Below are 22,200 nucleotides of genomic sequence, written 5' to 3' on the forward strand. Positions count from 1 at the left end.
GTAAAGACGCGCACGTACGCACGCGTGTACACGCATATACAAAGCGTTCGAAAAATTCAATATTCAATATTTTGTCATTAATTCTTGATATTGGATGTTTGTTAAGCACAGTTTACAACATGGATTTTTCTTTCAAGTTTGCCCAAATTCTTATGTAACTTGGATTATGTGAACTGTACAAGCTCACAGAAGAACCCAGAGTAAAAAAAAATCAATATTTTCTGATTAATGCTTGAAAATTTATCGATATTGGATATTCGTTAAATACGATAATAACATAAAAGTTTTCGCTAAATTTTCCTCAAAATCTCTTCATATTGTTGTGAATTTTGATGATATAAACTGTACCAGCTGACGGTTAATCCGTGAATACTTCCAATATCTTGTTAATATTTTATTCTCCGTCTCTCTGATCACTTCACGATTTCAATAGAATCCTTAGAAGATCTAAGAACCGGTTATTTACATCTCCCTCCATAGAAAATATCAGTCGTATTGGAAGTGAATCGATCTTCTCCACTAGGTTCTGTTCTCAGTTATTTCAGTCCAGTTACAGGTATCTATACCAAATTCATGTTACATTCAGCCATTTTCTTGTATCTCAGCAGAGGCCAAACCCGAGTTTTTTTGTCTTTTGTACAACTAAACGTAAAGATGCGTGGATTGTTGATTAGGATGTTCAACCTGGATTATAATGCCATATATTTAATACCTCGACAGGGCGGCAACATATGTCGTTGAGCAAAGCACTTCATTTCACGTTGGTCCTGCCTACTCAACTGAAAATTGATATCACTTAAGTACTGGCGGCACAGCTTGCTCTCCCTCTCTCTTCTCTCTCTCTAGCTTCCACATCCTGGATGTGCTGCTGAGTCACATAATGAAATAGTCAAGCGGTTGTCTATGTCTGTTGGTGACTACATCAGCATCTGAAAAACAGTAGTTCTCAACCATGGTCCATGTGATCTCTGGGGGTCCATATAAGTTTTTTTTTTCTGGCGGGGTGGGGGACACGCAGGCAAAATAGCAATATTTCACGTAGGTTCTTTGTTCTTGTCCATGAAAAAAATCATAGACTACGGCATACATGTGATCACAAAAACACAAATTTCACAACTTGCGAAGTAAACACAGCGATGCACTCGGCACACAGTCACGTGAAGGTCGCTGCTAGTTCTCACAGCGCACGCAACCGCGTGCTGTCATCTGTTGGCGCGCTACAGAACTATATATATACGAGTAACGAAGATGTACAAGTGTTAATTCATTACGGCCGTTTCAAGCGACTCCTTTAATTGATTAATGAAAACATTACATCAACTGAATCTTTATATATATAGGGAACGTTTACACACACACATATATATATATAACCATATGTGAATCGTTGGCGATTTTCTTCCTTCGTCTTCTTTTCTATCGGACTTTTCTCTGTTTCTGAAGAAGTGCATTGCACGAAACGTTAAATCATCTCTTTCCTTCCCTGAGCGTCTACTAATATTTTTTACATGTACCACGTCCTCACGTTGTTGTTTGTTTGTTGTTCTTTTTGGGGATAGATATATATATATATATACATATAGGGAACGTGTATATACTCTTTGCCTTTTTCTTTTTTTACTTGCTTCAGTCATTTGACTCCTGTCATGCTTGAGCATCGCCTTTACTCGAACCGCTAAGTTACGGGTGTCAAGTGATGGGAAACAAACAAACATATATATGTGTATATATATACATACACACACACACACACGCAGTGGGACTGAACCCGGAAGCATGTGGGTGGTAAGCAAGCTACTTACCACACAGCCATCCTGCGCCTATATGAATGAATATATATATATATATATATCTATATATATATATATATATATATATAATATATATATATATATATACATTTATATAGGGAACGTGAATATGAACGAACATTATATACAAATACACACACATATATATATATATATATATATATATATATATATATATATAATATATATATATATATATACACACACATTAATTCATATATTCTTGTGTGTGTACATGTTGTGTCATTCGCTGTACGCAGCTGCAATAGATTAAGGTTTAATGAGGAGTGGATTTCGAAGTCTTAAATTATGCCCTACACTTGTCAATTGTCAAGAATTATTACAACAGCGTGTACTCGTGAGTACGCACGTACGTGTGCGCCTTTATGTATATACGTGCGCTATATATGTACGTTATATATATATATATATATATATATATATATATATATACACGATAGATAGATAGTTAGATATTACAGCTGCAGCTTATTAATTCATACATATATAATATGCAATCATTTTGTTGATGGTAAGATAACGAACGTGTGAAGCTATATATACTCAGGTCTTATCTTATAATCCGCGGCTATATATATATATGTATGTATGTTTTCGTGAGTGTGTGTGCCTGCGCAGACATACTACTTATAACTATATTAAAGTCCCAGGAAGAGCGAACTGAAAAATGAGTAACGCTGCGATGGACTGGCGTCCCGTCTAGCTGGGGAACACATACGCCATTGAAACCGGGAAGTGGACTGGAGCAACGTTAAATGAAGTGTTTTGCTCAAGAACACAACGCGTCCCCGGTCCAGGAATCGAAACCACAATCTTACGATCATGATGCTGACACCCTAACCACTAGGCCACGCGCCTCCACACACACACACATATATATATATATATATATATATATATATATATATATATATTATATATATAATATATATATATCTATATATATATATATATATATATATATATATATATATATATATATATTGGATCATCCCATAAATAATGCGTTTTTTTCAATTGCATAAACTAAAAGTTGGAGGAGGACAGGATAACCTAACTGTCAACTTACTATTAAAGCAGGTAGTAATTTTCCCTAGTACTTATTCTTAGTGCAAATTTTGATGAGTGCAGTTCGATTTTAATAGTTATTTTTTTCAAAACTATAATGGCAGTGACAAAGGAGCATATTCAGCATATTTTGCCTTAGGACTTCAATAAAGGCAACAATGCAACAGAAAGAATGAGGAATAGTAATGCAGTATATGAGCTTTGGACAATAAGCATAAACCAGTGTGGACAGTGGTTCCAGAAATTCGAACCAGAAACTACAGCCTCGAAGACAAGCTTCATCCTGGAAGATCCGTAGAGCTCGATGAGGACATCCTGCAGAACCTGGTGGAACAAAATCCTAACGTAACAGTTGAGGAACTAGCTGAGAAGCTTGGATTTGGTCATTCAACCATTCATAGACAGCTGCATGCCATCAGTAAATGACCATCTTTGGTTTCAAGACAAAAGGTGTTCTTCCATCAGGATAATGCTCAGCCACATACAGCAAAGATGACATTCCAAAGGCTGGAACAGTTTGAATGGGGAAACGATGCCCCACCCACCATAATCGCCGAACATTGTCTCATCTGATTATCATTTGTTCTGCAGTCCTCAAAATCATTTGGACAGAAAAAATATGAATTCCGTACAAGAGTTCAGAACAGTACTGGAGGAGTATTTTCTGTCATGGACAAATGAATTTTGGAAGAGGGGCCTTGCAAGTCTACCGGATAGATGGAAAAGCATTGTAGAAAATGGAGAATATATTTTAGAACAGGGGTGGTGAAACCCCTATCTATGGGCACAATTGTGCCTGTGAACCCATTTTATTATCCTTGCAGGCTGATATACTCATTTGTACAAAATATAGTAAATTTTTCAATTATAAAATTTATATAATATTCATATGCCTATTTGCGTCATAGGTCGTATTTCCACTATTACTTAAAATGGTTAGACTCGAACAGAAAATCGTCTGGTAATTACCATTTGAATGGAAATTTCGTTTTCACTATAAAACACATATTGCTAGGTTTGTACCACACCCTTGAGACCCAACAACACTCTAGCTGAAAAATATAGAAACTTCATAAGTGATATAAATGTCCTAAATTCAGTGGCAGCATCAATGAAGATGTTACACATTAATTTAATGCATTAAACCTATCTTTATTAATGTATATCGAATTATACATAGATATATCCAAGATCTACACAGATGTAAGAGTTAGAACTTGTGATCTGCCAGTGGACCTTTTTTCCTTGTAAATTTTTGCCCACGGCACTAAAAAGTTTCCTCTCCCCTGTTTTAGATTAAAAAAGAACTCTATCTAATTTTATAAAATAAAAGAAGTATAAAAAAAATGCATTGTTTAGGGGATGACCCAATATATATATATATATATATATATATATATATATATATATATATAATATATATTTAAATTAAGGATAAAATCTTTATAAGAAATTATCAGTAGTTAGCGTGAAAAACCTTGTAAGAGAAAAAATCTGTAAATTTTTCCACTTTGAAAATATTTATTTATATTATAGAGGGTACTATTATTCATAGGTACCGCACGCTAGGAGGGACTTTTGCAGTCAAAACTACTAAAATAAACAATTTTACCAATGCAAAACTTCAAAGCAAGTCATTTAAAAAAGAATTTAGTTACATATCACCTGTGATTCGCAATCAATGCAGAATATGCATTCTATGCTCTTCAGTGCAACGAACTCAAGACATTAAGAAAAATGTCTTGAGTTCGTTGCACTGAAGAGCATAGAATGCATATTCTGCATTGATTGCGAAATCACAGGTGATATGTAACTAAATTCTGTTTTTAAATGACTTGATTTGAAGTTTTGCATTCGGTAAAATTTGTTTATTTTAGTAGTTTTGACTGCAAAAGTCCCTCCTAGTGTGCGTAACCTATGAATAATAGTACTCTCTATATAATATAAATATATATATATATAAAGTTACTTAAGATAGTCCAGCTCATCCACAATGTTTTATGGTTGGACTACAACAAACTGCAACAAACATTCTGCTTTTGAATTCCTTAGTCAAAACACCTCTTGAAATCAGGTAATCATTGGCGACACTAAAAGCATGTGGTCGTTGAAGAGCAAACTGTTTAGCCACATAGCTACACCAACACACACACACATATATATATATATATATATATATATATATACATACACACACACTCATATCAATATTTGAACTCACCACTGTTGGTTAATGAAATGGTTATCCATTATGTATTGCTGCAGCCTGACCCAACGAGAGCCTCTTCATGGTCACCACCCTACCAGAAATAGCAACCAAGTCTCTCTCAAATCTCACTCTGTATTCCTGGATTTCTTGCACGTAGAAAAAAAAGGATTGGATGGCCATGTCTGGAATGTCTTTAATCATACGTCAGCTCAATCAAGACTAACATGAGGCTACACAACAACATTAATCAGCTGACTCACAGTTAGTTTTGCCATATTTTATGCCTTTTATTTCAGTCATTGGACTGCAGCCATGCTAGGGCACAGTCTTGAAGGCTTTAGTCAAACAAATCAGCCCTTTTTATGTCTGGTACTTATTCTTTCAGTTTCTTTTGCCAAACTACTAAATTGCAGGGACATGAACAAACCCATGCCAATTGCCAAGTAGTAAGGTGGGGCATGCATGCATACACACATATACATTTACACACATACATGAAGGAGCACTCTGTCGGTTGTGACAACGAGGGACCCAGCTGATACGATCAACGGGACAGCTTGCTCATGAAATTAACGTGCAAGTGGCTGAGCACTCCACAAACATGTGTACCCTTAATGTAGTTCTCGGGGAGATTCAGCGTCACAAGGCTGGCCCTTTGAAATACAGGTACTATTCATTTTTGTGAACTGAGTGGACTGGAGCAACGTGAAATAAAGTGTCTTGCTCAAGGACACAACGCGCCACCGGGAATTGAACTCATAACCTTACGATCATGAGCCGAACACCCCTAACCACTAAGCCATGTGCCTTCACACATACATAAAGTTCAATGAAGCTATAGGGTGACAGTGAAGTACTCAAAATGAGTACATCGTATCTTATATAGCAGAAACAGCTGTAAGCTAATAAAGTTCATAACAATTGTTTATTCCTTTGTCATTCCAACTACACACACACATACAATGGGCTTCCACACAGTTTCTGTCAACAAAATTCATTCAAAAATACTTTTCTGGCATCAATAAACTGGGCGTAGGAGTGGCTGTGTCGTAAGTAGCTTGCTTACCAATTACATGGTTCCGGGTTCAGTCCCACTGCGTGGCACCTTGGGCAAGTGTCTTCTATTATAGCCTCGGGCCGACCAAACCCGTGTGAGTGGATTTGGTAGACGGAAACTGAAAGAAGCCCATCGTATATATGCAATATATAATATATATATTATTATATATAATATATATATTATATATATATAATATGTATATGTGTGTGTGTGTTAGTGTGTTTGTGTTTGTACCCCCAACATCGCTTGAGGCTGGTATGTTTACGTCCCCATAACTTAGCAGTTCGGCAAAAGAGACCGATAGAATAAGTACTAGGGTTACAAAGAATAAGTCCTGAGGTTGATTTGCTTTGACTAAAGGCGGTACTCCAGCATGGCCACAGTCAAATGACTGAAATAAGTAAAAGAGTAAACTAAGTACTCATCAAATGTTACAGATCAATATACTATACTCTCCTTCCTATGTTAGAAATTACTATTGTAATAATAATGGGAATAGAGAAGTGTGACTAACAAACTGTTCTCAATTATGTCCCTTTCTGTCCAAATTCTGCAGGTATTGACTTTCACCATTCATCATCCATTCTACTACAAACAATTCAAACTCGAAGTAGATGTGGAATCTTCTGACCCAGGGCTATAGCAAACAAACACACGCACAGGGTACCATGCAGTGCAACTAAAATTAAAAACACACGATTTCAAGCAAGCTTCTTAAGTATACAGCCATGCCTGAGAGCTATCATCATCATCATCATCATCGTTTAATGTCCGCTTTCCATGCTAGCATGGGTTGGACAATTTTGACTGAGGTCTGGTGAACCAGATGGCTGCACCAGGCTCCAATCTTGATCTGGCAGAGTTTCTACAGCTGGATGCCCTTCCTAACGCTGTCTACAGCTAAATGAACTAAGGCATTCAAAGGTTAAGTATCTTCTTAGCTGTGTTGTTGAGATTAGAACTACCGACCTTCTCGTCAGGTTAGCCAGTACCTGAACCACTCTGCCATCTGCGATCTCACATTCTCAAGAACCAACATTTATGAAGAAACAAAAATAAAAAACAAATAAACTGACAAACAGCAGCCAGCTATGAAGAGTGTAAATATGATTGTTTATAGTTTAATAATAAAATAATAATAATAATAATAATAATGATAATAGTTATTTTTATCGCATAAATTACAGTATGAATTTGACAAAGAAAACAAAAAATATCATAAGAACTATGAATATTTTGATCAATAACCATCGATTTGTGGAAATGGACCGGAAGTACTTCAGTAATTCTGTGTGTGCAGCTTCAATATTCATGTCAGCGTCACCAACATTGGAGTCAATCCTGGTTAAAGAAGGAGAGAGAGAGAGAAAGAAGAAAAGAAAGAGACAATGAGTATTATTATAATTATTGTTGCTTGGCCAAATCATTAGAGTCGGATAAATTGCCATTCAGCATTTGTTTCAGCACTTTACATTCTGAGATCAAATCCCTCGGAGATCAATTTTGCCTGTTTTCCTTCCCAGGTCAATAAAGTAAAGTACCAGTCAAGTACTTGGTTCAATGTAATCAACTGTCCACTTCCTTTTAATTCGAGACCTTGTGCTTAACTAACAAATTATCATCATTATTATTATTTTTTTTTTTTTTGTCAAGGTCGACTTTGCCTTAAGTGCCAGTGAAACACTTGGGTTGATTACATCAATTAATCTCTGAGACTGAGATGATTGGTATTAGGAAGGGCATCCGACCACAGACACCAGAGCAGATATTGGAGAGTGATACAGTCCTTGGACCGACTGCACCATACTAGAATGGAACGTGGACATTAAATGATAATGATGATGCTGATAAGGATAAGTGGTTAGCAGAAATTGTAGATGATGAAGACAACACCTTGTGGTTTATAGTCATGTCTTTTTATGTTCTGAGTTTTAAACTCAAATGAAGCCAACTTTACCTTTCATATTTTCTCATCACCAGTAAAATAAGGACCCATCAAGCACTACAGATCAATATAAATGACTATATTTTGCTTCCTATGTTAGAAATTATTATCATTATAAGGGCATGGCTGTAAATAAAAACATTAGGAGAGTGAGTAACAAAGTGATTTTAGTTATGTCCCTTTATAATCTGAATTCATTCAAAATTCTTCAGATAGTGACTTACTTTTCTTTACCCTTCCTACTACAAATAATTCAAACTTGAAACAGAAAACAAATGTAGAACCTGCTGATAATCAAGCAAACAGAGGTATGTACATGAACATGTGTGTTCACATGCGTGTGTATGTGTTGTGTCCCCACAACATCACTTGACAACCGATGCTGGAATGTTTATGTTCCCGTGACTTAGTGGTTTGGCAAATGAGACCAATGGAATAAGTACTAGGCTTACAAAGATTAAGTCCTGGGGTCGATTTGCTCAACAAAAGGCAGTACTTCAGCATGGCCACAGTCAAATGACTGAAAGAATTAAAGAATATATACATACATATATATATACATATATATATGTAAAAGAATTAAAGAATCATATATATATGCCAATGACATGTAAAAAGCACCTGTGCTGGTGAGACATAAAAACCCAGTACACTTTATGGAGTGGTTGGCATTAGGAAGGACATCCAACCGTAGAAACCAAGCCAAAACAGGCTGGAGTCTGGTACAGCTCTCCAGCTTACCAGTTCCAGTTAAACTATCTAACCCATGCCAGCATGGAAAACAGACACTAAATGATGATGGTAGTGATGATATGATATAATATGATATATATATATATTATCCAAATCCATTTCACATAGGTAGTAGTATGGTCTCAATGTATGACCATGTGCTTAGAAGACCAGCATTTTAACCTCACAGTCTTTATGTCTCCCATTACATAAGAAATATATATTTTCCTCCCAAAGGAAGTTCCAAAGAAGACCTGAAACTGTGTCTCAGTAAATACCAACCTGTGTACCAGTTCTTCTTGCTCTTTGACCATTGTGGCAAGGCGTTGGAAAACTGAACCCAGTTCAACAATTGTAGTGTTGATGTTCTGCATGGACTGCTCTCGTTCCTCCAGAAATGCATCCTAAACAAGGATTAAACAAAGAAAAATCCAAGAATGTTGATCAAGAGTGCAGCACTTGAAATCTTCTGAAAGATAAGTCTAAATTTTGCATTAAAAATTGCATTTTTGTTCATTGCATTCTATTATATTTATTCTTTCAAAAATATATAGTAAAGCCAAAAAATGTCAGTTTTCATTTATATATTTTACTGTAATATTTGTAGGTGCAGGCATAGGTGTGTTGTAAGAACCTTACTTTCCAACCACATGATTCTGAGTTCAATTCCACATGTAGTATCTCGGGAAGGTGTCTTCTACTATAGCCTCAGGTCAAGCAAAGTCTTGTGAGTGGATTTGGTAGATGGAAACTGAAAGAAGCCTGTCGTATATATATATGTGTGTGTGTGTGTGTGTTTGTCCTCCATCACCGACTGACAACTGGTGTTGATATGTTTGCATCCTCATAACTTAGAAGTTCAGCAAAAGTAATCAATAGAATGAGTACCAGGCATAAAAAAGGATAAGTACTGGGATCAATTCATTCAGCTAAAAATTCTTCATGGCAATGCTCCAACATGGCCACAGTCCAATGATGGAAGCAAGTAAAAGAGAAAAGAAACACATCTTCACAATAAATGCAATTGGTATTTAATAAAATTTTCATTAGTGCAACCATATCAGATTAAATTTACTTCAATGTAACCTCAAAATATTATTAAAGGATTTCTAAACTGTTGCCTGTTCTACAAGTAAGGGAATCAAGCAATGGTAGACATACCATGCATAGAAAGGAGAAGTGATGGTAGTGGTTGGAATGCATTTGATGGCAGGTCTGCTGAATCGGGGTTAATCTGGGATTAAACAAAAACAGCAACAAACAGTTGAGCTGTTAATGTCTAAATTGATACAACTATTTGAGCTTCACATAAAAAATAGATGGAATGGAATGGAAGCACTCCGTCAGTTACGACGATGAGGGTTCCGGTTGATCCGAATCAATGGAACAGCCTGCTCGTGAAATTAACGTGTAAGTGGCTGAGCACTCCACAGACACGTGCACCTTAACGTAGTTCTCGGGGATATTCAGCGTGACACAGAGTGTGACAAGGCCGGCCCCTTGAAATACAGGTACAATAGAAACAGGAAGTAAGAGTGAGAGAAAGAGTACAGCAGGGATCACCACCATCCCCTGCCGGAGCCTCGTGGAGCTTTTTAGGTGTTTTCGCTCAATAAACACTCACAACGCCCGGTCTGGGAATCGAAACCGCGATCCTATGACCGCGAGTCCGCTGCCCTAACCACTGGGCCATTGTGCCTTCACATAAAAAATAGAACCAGTGTGATCTCAGTATGTGACTTGATGCTAAACAACAAAGATAAGATCACAAGTTGAAGAAGAATGTACTTACACGTTGTTCAACTAAATGGGTTTGGTCCTGCCTCCTCTGAACATCATTAGAGTCCATGTTAATTACTAGATCACCTTGTTGTTCTTCCATCATTAAGGAATCTGTACAAAATATCAAAGGTGGATGAAATTTTAATATAAACGAACAAGAATTTGCTTAATGTTTGTATATGTGTGTATTAATGTATAAACATGTCTAGAATATCGGAATCGTAACGGTGTTAGACATAATGTCTAAGAGTAATTATTTCTGGCCTTGAACATTCTGAGTTCAAATCTCACTGAGGTTAGTCTTGCTTTCATCCTTTCAGTTTTGATAAGATATAATACTAGTCAAATACTGGGGGTGATTTAATCAGATAACACTGGAGTCTTCTGGAATTTTTTGAGTAATTAGAATATGGCTGAGAATCCACAACAAATCTTCTTAGTGCTACTTGTGCTTTAAGGGCATCTAACGATGATGTAAACCCTAAACAACTACAGTACTCCTGTGAGGATGACTGAGCCCAGCTATTATTAGCTTTGAAACACCAATAGTACAATATCAAACAAATCCTATAATTCTTTCTTATTGTGATACTCAAATGTACTTTATTTTATCAACCCCCAGAAAAATGAAAAGCACAGCTGACCTCAGCAGTATTTGAACTCAGATTGCAAAGAGCCAGAAGAAATGCTACTAATTATCTTGTCCAACACACTAACAGTTCTGTCAGCTTGTCACTTACAAATCATTACTTAACCCTTTAGCATTTCAACCGGTCATATCCAGCCAAAATATTCTGCCTGTTTTACATTTAAGCCATCAAGACCTGGCCTCTCACTCCTACTCTACAATGTCACCATCATCATCCTTTAACATCCCTTTTCCATTCTGGCATGAATAGATGGTTTGATCAGAGATGGCAAGCTGGAGAGCTGCACCAGGCTCCAGTCTGATTCGGCTTGGTTCTACAGTTAGATGCCCTTCTTAATGCCAACCACTTTGCAGCATGTGCTGGGTGCTTTTAACTTGGCACTACACTAGCACTTTTAAGCGGCACCTGCATGAGTGCTTTTGACATGGCACCAGTACACAATTCTTGCATGCCAATCCTCTTCATCAATGGGAAGTAGCCTTAACATTTCTGCTGTGAAGGACAAGTCTTCTTGAGTACAGCAAAACACCAGGTATCAAATAAGCATTATATTTGACAGAGTTACCTGAATGCTAAATGGTTAATAATTGTGATGATGCACAATGCAAGTCAACAGAAGAGTACTCATGTATCTGTATTGTATGTTAAGTGAGAGCCATAATGCATTGGTCCTAGGAGCACCACAGTTGTCATTGTAGTAATATATCAATGGAAAGTCAACCTGCCACACTCCTCTCATCAAGAAATACCTATGGTAAGATTCGAAACACATAACCAAATGTAACTGAAACACATGGCTAATCTCAGTGAAACATGGCCATATCTTACTTAAACATATGGCAATAACCAACTTAAACACAGCCATATCTAACTTAAAACAGATGGTCATATTTAAGTCAGACACCTGGCTAATTTAAGTGACACATAACCATAGCTACCTCAATCACATAGTTATATCAAATACATAATCATATCTACCTTAAAACATATGGCTATCACTACCAGCAATCACATGTCCATATCTACCTTAATTGCATAGCTCTATCTAATGTTCTACAAACAACAAAGTGACTTACTGTTGGTCCTCGTTGGCGTTGCCATTGATTCAGTGTGTGATTTTTCCTGTTGTAATTTCTTGAAGCAAAAATAAACACAACATTTAATCAATTTTTTTTAAACACAATAAAATTAATATAATAAAAACTCAAATAACAACGAAAAGATTAAGATTAAACATCAACAATCAATTTTATTACAAAGAAATCATCATAAAGTACTAGCCAAGCATGGGGGTTGATGTAATTGACCCATCCCATCTCTTCAAAATTTCTAGCTTTGTGTCAAAAATTAAAAAGAATTACTTTTACTATTCCCACTTCACTTCTCAGAACTCTGTTTTACTTTCTCTGGTTAATTCTGTAAGAGTGGACAGCAACCTATTGTCAAAGTTTCACAGGGTTTCTTTCCAAGATACTTAACACCCAAGTTCCAATCTGAGTATTATTATTATTATTACTATTATTATTATTTTAGGCAGTGATGTAATTAACTAGTCCCTTCCCCCTAAACTTCAGCCCTTGTGCCTATAATAGAAAGGATTATTATTATTATCATCATCATCATCATGATAATAACTGCCGCCGCCGCCACTACCACCACCTCCACAATTGGTTTAATTGACTCTAGTAAAGAACTGGGATTGCTATAATGTAAACTGTGCCCTCCTGCAAAATTTGTGGTCTTGTGCTATGTTAGAAATAAAAATTATCATTATGTGATGGAGAGGCTGAAATAGTAGGTCATGAAACTAAATTCTTTTTAAGGTAAAATCTGAAATCCAAGGTTAGCAGGAGTCTGTGTCAGCAACAATTAATCCAAAGAAACATCTCACCCACTTCATATATGTGATCGTACACCAATATTTGAAATCATTGCTAATTATTTAATTAATTAACTAACAGACAAAATAGCTTGAAGCATTTCTTCTAGCTTTATGTTCCTAATTCAAATTCTGCCAAGGTTGACTTTGCCTTTCGTTGATAGAATAAGTACCAGTTGAGTACTGGTGTCAATACAATAGAACAAGTGTCCCTCTTCCAAAATTTTGGGGCTTGTGACTATGGTAGAAAAAAAAAAATAATCAACCTAGTATATATTGTAGAATTTTGTTTTATTTTATCAACCACAGAAATGAAGAACCAACTTCTGAGAAGAGTTGAAATCAAAGCAGCAAAGCCAGTGAGTGTTCCTCAATACAGTAATCACTGCTATACTCCCTGAAGCATTGGCATACAAGAGCCCTGTGCTGCTTCCATGTAAAAGCACCCATGCTGGTGCCACGTGAAAAACTCCCATGCCAGTGCCACATAAAAAACAGTCTGTCCAGTACACTCTGAAAAGTGGTTGGCAATAGGAAGGGCATCCAGCCATAGAATCCAAGCCAAATCAAACTGGAACCTGGTGCAGCTCTCCTGCTTGCCAGCTCTGGTCAAACCGTCCAACCCATGCCAGCAAGGAAAATGGATATGGATGATGATGATAATAATTGACATAAATGTAATTTGTACATGAATAAGAAATCAGGTTAGTAGAGTAAGTTGTGCTATCTGTAGTAGGATGTGAACTCACAATGCAGACATGAAGACACTGGTATATTACCTACTAAGCTATAGCACAGTTTGCTCAGCTCCAATAAACAATTTCTTCATTAAGTCTGCAACCCAAGAGGCATGAATTTATGCGTGTAGGAAGAGGGAATAAATGAATAACCATGGTGTTCATACATATACAAAAATGAACAAAAATATTTAACAAACATCAACTTACACTTGTGTGGTCTTCCAAAACCTCCTTGAACGTGTTAGACATTGTTGCTAATCTTGACTGCAATTAGAAAGAGGAAAATACATAATTGATTGCATAAAATACTGAACCATGCAAAATTTTGCTGCTAACCAACATTGCATTAAAAGATTGTAACAGTGCTAATTTGGTTCATGGCCAATGTAAGTTTGCTAACTTGGTTTGGATGAAAGCACTTCGTCGGTTATGACGATGAGGGTTCCGGTTGATCCGAATCAACGGAACAGCCTGCTCGTGAAATTAACGTGTAAGTGGCTGAGCACTCCACAGACACATGCACCCTTAACGTAGTTCTCGGGGATATTCAGCGTGACACAGAGAGTGACAAGGCCGGCCCCTTGAAATACAGGTACAACAGAAACAGGAAGTAAGAGTGAGAGAAAGTTGTGGTGAAAGAGTACAGCAGGGATCACCACCATCCCCTGCCGGAGCCTCGTGGAGCTTTTAATTGTTTTCGCTCAATAAACAATCACAATGCCCGGTCTGGGAATCGAAACCGCGATCCTATGACCGCGAGTCCGCTGCCCTAACCACTGGGCCATTGCGCCTCCACTTAACTTGGTTTACAGCTACAAAGACAACATAAAGTTGCTAACATGGTTTATAGTCATGGAAAATATACAAAACTGCTGACTGAGACTATATTACTGCAGGGACAGAAACCAAAGAAATTATGCATAGTTGCTAACATTGCAGTGAGATAGATTCAGTAGAAAATCTAGCCAGACCTACAACTCAAAAAGCAGTAAGTAGCAGCTAACTAAAAATACAAGTGCAATATTACTAGCAAAGAGTAAGGGGGTGAGTTAGCATAATTGTTAGCAACATTTCATTCATAATTGAATTCCACTGAGGTAGACTTTGCCTTTCATCCTTTTGGGGTTGATAAAATAAGTACAAGTTGAGCACTGGGTTCAATTTAATTGTTTTACCCACTCCCCTAAAATTTCAGACCTTGTGTCTATAGTAGAAAGGAATATTACTAGAATAGATGTGCATGATTTCAAACAAAGCATCAGCTGTACAGAAAATGGTTTGGTAGTTTCTGGGACATAGTAAACATAAACAAGAGCACTCAGAGAGCACAAACCTCTGCTAAGACAACACCAACGTCCCCTCAAGGATTAGCCAGGAATAATTTTTAAAATGAGAATATCTGAAATAAATTCGACTGCTCTCACAAATGGGGATACTGAAAATGAACCCAACCACTTTCAAAAATTAAGTAAAAAACTGGAAAAATAATCCAGAATCCTTGTCTCGTATCAGATCAATTCCAAAATCTAATCAGTTCGTGCCAGTTATGAGGCCAAACATCTCTGAAAGTTTCATCCGAATCCATCCAGCCGTTCTTGAGATATCTTGTCTACGGACAAACAAACAAACATACACAACTGAAAACAATACCTCCACCTTGGCTAAGGCGGAGGTAACTAAGTAACAATGTAGAGTTGCTAACATAGATTGCAACTGGAATGCTAATGCAATGTTGCTAAACACCTTTCTATTACGCACCACTTCAATAACTCATCTACAAGAATTTGCCCATCCTTCTAAATTTAATTTAAGATGGTAGAGTGAGAGGAAGATTTAAGCTGCTATTTCTAGGAAATCAATCAACTGTATAAATGCCTCTTTGCCGGTTCAGGGACGGTGAAAGTGGTGGTGGCAGAAACAATGAAGATGACTATATTAAATATGATGGTAGTGATGACAATGATGGTGGTGATGCAGTAATGATGGTAAAGTTGAGGGTACTGATTGTAAAGATGGTTGTAGAAATAAAAGTGAAAAATAGTGGAGATTGTTTATGGTGTCGTTGAAGATGCTGGTGACACTGATGTAAGATGGAGATGGTAGCGAGGTATGAAAGACGGTAGTAACATAAGAGAGCTGTACTCACCTGAAGTGCAACAACTACTGAATTGGAATGACTCCTGCGTTGTGGTTTCCCGAGATGGGTATGTGGCATCTTGGAAACCTGGAAACAAATCGTATCATTTTAGTTTGTGACCAAGTTCTACAAATTATATATTCTCTAACACCAACTTCTTACAACTTATATTCTCAAAAACCAAATTATTGCCATCAAATATAAATGATATAAGCAGTAGCCAGCACCACATCGACTGGCCTCCGTGCTGATGGCACGTAACAAACACCATCCAATCGTGGCCATTGCCAGCCTTGTCTGGCCTCCGTGCCGGTGGCACGTAAAAAGCACCATCCGAACGTGGCCGTTCGCCAGCCTCGTCTGGCACCTGTGTCGGTGGCACATAAAAAGCACCCACTACACTCATGGAGTGGTTGGTGTTAGGAAGGGCATCCAGCTGTAGAAACACTGCCAGATCTGACTGGAGTCTGGTGCAGCCTTCTGGCTTCCTGGACCCCAGTTGAACCGTCCAACCCAGGCTAGCATGGAAAACAGACGTTAAACGATGATGATGATGAACTTTAGTAACTAGCTCTCACAAGCCATATCAACACAAGCAACTTCAGCAAACAACTACTACAAGCCATGTCAGTACAAGCAACTTCAGCAATGAGTTTCTACAAACCATGTTGGTACAAGCAATTTCAACTACTGACAAGCAAAAGCTGTGCCAACACAAGCAACTTCAACGAACAACAACCACAAATCCTATCAACACAAGCAACTCCAGTAACCAGCTACCACAGGCCATATTAACACCAGCATCAGCTGAGTCCACTCGGACAGGAAAATGATGGAACTGAAGCTAGAGTTGTGTTGTCACAGTTCAAGTGTGACATAGTGAAACACCCATCAATTTTACAATGCTACTCCCGCTTACAGCAGTGAGTTATCTGCAAGTTCTGAATACCTACTCATTGCTGGATAGTTTGCAGGATGGACACAGTGCAGTGACATATGAGTGACTAGATGCAAGTGACATCACAATATTGTATTGGTTAGGCTACATGTGATGCTTGCAAATATCTATTTTAAATAAATTCATTCAGTCTCCCACAAGAAACTTTCTCATCAAACATTCATCACAAGTAACTCCAGAGACGAACTCCTTCAGTCTAAATCTTCAAACAATCCCAAGTCTTATCGGATCTTTTCGGTTTGAATGGCAGTTTTTAACATAATTTCTAGGTAACTAAAAAATTTTAAACTTCATATACTGGTAGAATGTGTTTATAAAACATCTTTTTCTCTTGGCTTTATTGAGAAAATTCTATAGTTTGTAACATATTTGTTGATTTTTTTCTTCAATTTCTGCAATTTCAACCAATCACTGACGTCTATTGAGGTAAAAAAAACATTCTGTGCCGTATGAATATGTCCCTCGTTTAAGAAACAGATTGGGTTTATTTACATTTGTGAAGAAAAAAGATACCCTTCCCCCCACCCCTAACCCTAACACATTGAAATGCAATAGATCGATACTAGGGTCATAATTATGGGTGACAATTTCATTTAACACTGCTAGAAAAAACTGCCGTTCAAACTGAAAAGATCTGTCTTATCATCATCATCATCATCATTTTAACATCCACTTTCCCATGTATGCATGGGTCAGATGGAGTTTTACTGAGGCAAATTTTCTACAGCCAGATACCCTCCCTGTCACCAACGCTCATGTTTCCAAGCAAGGTAATATTTCCCTGTGGCCAAAACATGCTAACACAGAATTTTGGAAATCAATGAGACAGCTTGTATGACAATAGCACTCATTTACAATTACATCACAATATCAATACAAAGATACACACACGACGGTATTCTTTCAGTTTCCGCCTACCAAATCTGTTCACAAAGCTTTGGTTGCATTGAAATTATAGTAGAAGACACTTGATCAAGAGGTCACGCAGTGGGACTTGAGCCGTAACCATCAAGTTAAGAAAGCAAATTTCTCAACCACACATCCTTCAAACAAGGTACAGAAGTGGCTGTGTGATAAGTAGCTTGTTTACCAACCACATCGTTCCAGGTTCAGTCCCACTGCATGGCTCCTTGGACAAGTGTCTTCTACTATAGCCTCGGGCCAACCAAAGCCTTGTGAGTGAATTTGGTAAACGGAAACTGAAAGAAGCCCGTCATATATATATATATATATATATATATATATACATATAGCATGTATATATATATGTATGTGTGTGTGTGTGTATTTGTCTCCACCAACATCACTTGATAACCAATGCTGGTGTGTTTACATCCTAGTAACTTAGCAGTTTGGCAAAAAAAGAATAAGTCTTTTGCTCAATTAAAGGCGGTGCCCCAACATGGCCGCAGTCAAATGACTGAAACAAGTAAAAGAATAAAAAGATAACCAATATAAAAAGTAAGACTCCTTGACCAAATCTAAAAACTGACCTCTTGAAGTGCAGCTATCTGTTTGTTTAGACTTGTTATGTCTTGCTTGATGATAAAAATCAGTTCTTCAATGTCCCCTTGTTTGTTATCAAACATTGAACTTCTTTTAACCACTGTTAAAAAGACAGAGAATAACGAAACAGTTACAGGTATTGTTAAGGTGCTAATCATTAATTTAAACAGTTATTAAACATTCTATGTACTGTATTTTCCTTGCAAACATGTTGATATAGTATTTTGTGTGAACGTTTAACCCTTTCATTACTGTATTTATTTTGAGATGCTCTGTGTTTCTTTCAATAACTTTAAATATAACAAAGAATTTAGTAAAATAACTTAGTTATTATTAAGCTAGTGTTAGGAACATAAATTGTGACTAAGGTTTGGTGGAAGATTTTAATTCAAAACTTATGAAAACAAAACATTTGTACTCAGAGCCAGAGCCGGTTTCAGCCGGGTTGGTAATGAAAGGGTTAAACAACATCACTGTCTTTGCAAGTCCTGCAGCAACTTAGAGGGAACTTTTGATTCTCCAAAAGTGTTTTGGTGTACAAGTGAACCTAACACTTCTGGATGTAAATTTTGATGTGAAAAATTTGACTTGTGTGCAAGAAGATACAGTAAACTTAAGCTACAAGATATGAAAAAGAAATACTTAAAAGAAAAAACAAGCAAACAAAATATTAATCTTAGTTGTACAGAAGCCAGTAACAGTTCAGTTAATGACACCTCAAACTGTAATGGTATAAATACAAAAAAAAAGAACACTGCTTTATAGACTGCATAGCAATAACAGAGACATTATTATTATTATTATTATTATTATTATTATTATTATTATTGAGTGCCGGTGGCATGTAAAAAGCACCATCCGATTGTGGCATGTAAAAAGCACCATCCGATCGTGGCCGTTTGCCAGCCTCGTCTGGCACCTGTGCCGGTGGCACGTAAAAAGCACCCACTACACTCACGGAGTGGTTGGCGTTAGGAAGGGCATCCAGCTGTAGAAACATTGCCAGATCAGACTGGGCCTGGTGCAGCCTTCTGGCTTCCCAGACCCCAGTTGAACCGTCCAACCCATGCTAGCATGGAAAGCGGACGCTAAACGATGATGATGATGAGTGAGAGAGCAGTGCATGCCATCAAAGTGACACTGGGCTAAAATATATGAAACCCAGTATACCCATCATGACTACCCGTCTGATAAGGGTACACTAGGCACATGCATCACAACCATATGTGCGCGACATGGTGATCTCATATCAAGATAAACAGTGCATGACCTTGCAGGTGGGGCCCAGTTAGAATTTTTTCTTCTGGTCGAGTAGCCCATCCTGCTCAAAAGGTCCCTGAATAAGGGTTGTTTAAGGATGTTGAACGAACCACCCATGTTTCCAAAGGTGAATTATCCAAACTTCTAAGAATTCCTCTCAACACATGGCCATGATGCTCCCCCACTACTTCTGCTACTTATGCACATATCGTCAGCCACTAAGGGACATACTCAACTGGTTAAGGTCAAACAACTGACAAGCAAATCTGTGGTATTGAGCAGAATATTTGCTGTAGCCCATCTTTTATACCAATTATTATTATTAAGGTGGTGAGCAGGCAGAGTCATTAGCATGCCAGGCAAAAATGCTTAGTGGCATTTTGTCCATCTTTATGTTCTGACTTCAAATTCCACCGAGGTCAACTTCATCTTTCATCCTTATGGGATTGATAAAACAAGTAGCAGTTGATCACTGTGGTCGATGTAATCAGTTCACCACCTCCCCAGAATTGCTGGCCTTGTGCCAAAATCTGATATCATTATTATTATTCTATGTTTGACTTTTGCTTTATGTTTGTACAAGTTGGCTCCAAGTCTCACCCAGAGACCTCAAGAAACAACAGGTTGGAAGTTCACATTGTTGTTATGCCTAGTGTGCCATATATTTGGGGGTTTTTTTGGTGTTGTACTAGTGAATGTCTAATAAATAAATAAATAAAAAAAAAAAATTGTTTGTTTTAAACCTTGAGATTACATAGAGAGTATTTTGCGTAGGATATGAGCAGTTCCCATGAGCACTATATTTTGAATTTCTGCCATTTTGGGGTTTCCTGGTATCTGAGTTAGGTAGCAATCAGCCCCCTTCGCTATCATTCCCAGGGCACCTATGACAACAGGTATTGTTTTAGTCTTCAGGTTCCACATTTTGCTGATTTATTATTATTATTATTATTATTATCATCATCATCATTGTTATTGCTTCATATATTCAGATATAACTGGATAATCACAATACAAATAATTATTTAATCAATAATTGATGAATATAAGACTGGTCTTTAATATAATACTAGTCTTTCAGTTCTATGTTGTGGTCATATGAGCTTGACCTTGATCCAACAGACATAAAAGCTAAAGTGTTCTGGTCATAACCATCTTGTCTTTTATTGAAGCATATTATATCTAAGGCCATATTATCTAGTGTCCTTTCTGCTTAAAGACAACAAGGTGTGATTTGAAGAAGACTTGACTGCTATTTCTAGTTCTTTGTTAAACAAAGTAAGTAACACAGGTTTTATAGATGTCAAGAATAGGGGCCAAATCTGCTAATAATATAATAGTTTATAGATTGTCATCTTATCTGAGAGGAGAGGACAGTTCTCCTTCATCTATTCAACACTATAAATCTGGGGCCAAATAATAACCCTTAGAAAGATTCCTTTGGGACTGGACTCTTGGAGACATCAAGGTTTTACTGCACAGTAATAATTATTGACTCTTCTTAGTTCTTCATTAGTTCCAGAGACATTTATATATTGGTGGAAATCCCTTGAGATCAAGGACAATAGCCATACGATTGGTGTTGAAACCAGAGCAGAGAAAAATGACCAGTGAATTTTGACCTAAGGCTGAATATACCCATAACATTCCCACATGAACTAATACTTATCTCCAATACCTAACAAAGCTAACGTAATGTAGAATTATCGTTTATGTGTGCAACAAAACATTACAAGCTAATGAGGGAACCTTGATCTAGTTTTCTGATCCACTAGAAATAGGGACTAAATCTCTCTCAAAAACCAGCAGAACACATGAGATAATGTAATCTTAAATGCATTATGTCTAGATAGAATATGGGATCATTATAATTGGAACATCTTTCATCATAAGTCAGCTTAGTCACAGCCGACCTAGGCTAAACAACAATCACAATAAGATACCAGCAGTAGATTTGAACTCAAAATTTCAGAGTAAATAGTCCAATAGCTCATCCACTCAGCCATTTTACCTCAAAAATCATTTTTTACTTGGAAGAAAAGAAAAAAAAAAGGTTGTCAATAGTTACTTACACAAAGCTAGTTTCTCTAGTTTGAATGATGTGTTGGCAAGGTTTTTCCCAACTGACCTAAAATGAAAATCAAACACATGGTTAACCACACAACATAAAAAAAACTGTAGTTTTTAATTTCAAATTTTAAAATTAAATGCTTCAGTTTTCAATTTTGTAATGAACATATTTATAGAACGCTTCCAAAAATATGTTATTGAGTTGTAGTCTTCCATAAATATGATATTATGCTGCTGTCTTACATAAATATTTTGTGGTGTTTCAGCATCTTAGAAATATTTCCATGGTGTTCTATGCCTCCATAAAAATTTTAATGTGTTTTAGTATTCCATAAATACAATATTTTGTTAGTCTTTCAGAAATGATATTGC

General features: G+C 37.0%; 1 protein-coding gene across 2 annotated transcripts in view; it reads right to left on the reverse strand.

Moving 5' to 3' along the window:
- Positions 1 to 7,311: 7,311 nt before the first annotated feature.
- Positions 7,312 to 22,200, reverse strand: part of LOC115214996 (syntaxin-5) — a 28,410-nt gene continuing 13,521 nt past the window's right edge. For both annotated transcript variants that reach the window (XM_029784107.2, XM_036505607.1), the window contains exons 4-11: positions 21,831 to 21,886; positions 18,486 to 18,598; positions 16,044 to 16,121; positions 14,105 to 14,161; positions 12,355 to 12,412; positions 10,639 to 10,739; positions 9,129 to 9,250; positions 7,312 to 7,510 (exon numbers count right to left, since the gene is read on the reverse strand). In XM_029784107.2, the coding sequence (XP_029639967.1) occupies positions 7,351 to 7,510; positions 9,129 to 9,250; positions 10,639 to 10,739; positions 12,355 to 12,412; positions 14,105 to 14,161; positions 16,044 to 16,121; positions 18,486 to 18,598; positions 21,831 to 21,886 (745 nt within the window). In that variant the 3' untranslated portion in view covers positions 7,312 to 7,350. The remainder of the gene's footprint in view (positions 7,511 to 9,128; positions 9,251 to 10,638; positions 10,740 to 12,354; positions 12,413 to 14,104; positions 14,162 to 16,043; positions 16,122 to 18,485; positions 18,599 to 21,830; positions 21,887 to 22,200) is intronic.

This window comes from Octopus sinensis, linkage group LG8 (genome assembly GCF_006345805.1).
Source record: "Octopus sinensis linkage group LG8, ASM634580v1, whole genome shotgun sequence".
Lineage (NCBI taxonomy): Eukaryota > Metazoa > Mollusca > Cephalopoda > Octopoda > Octopodidae > Octopus > Octopus sinensis.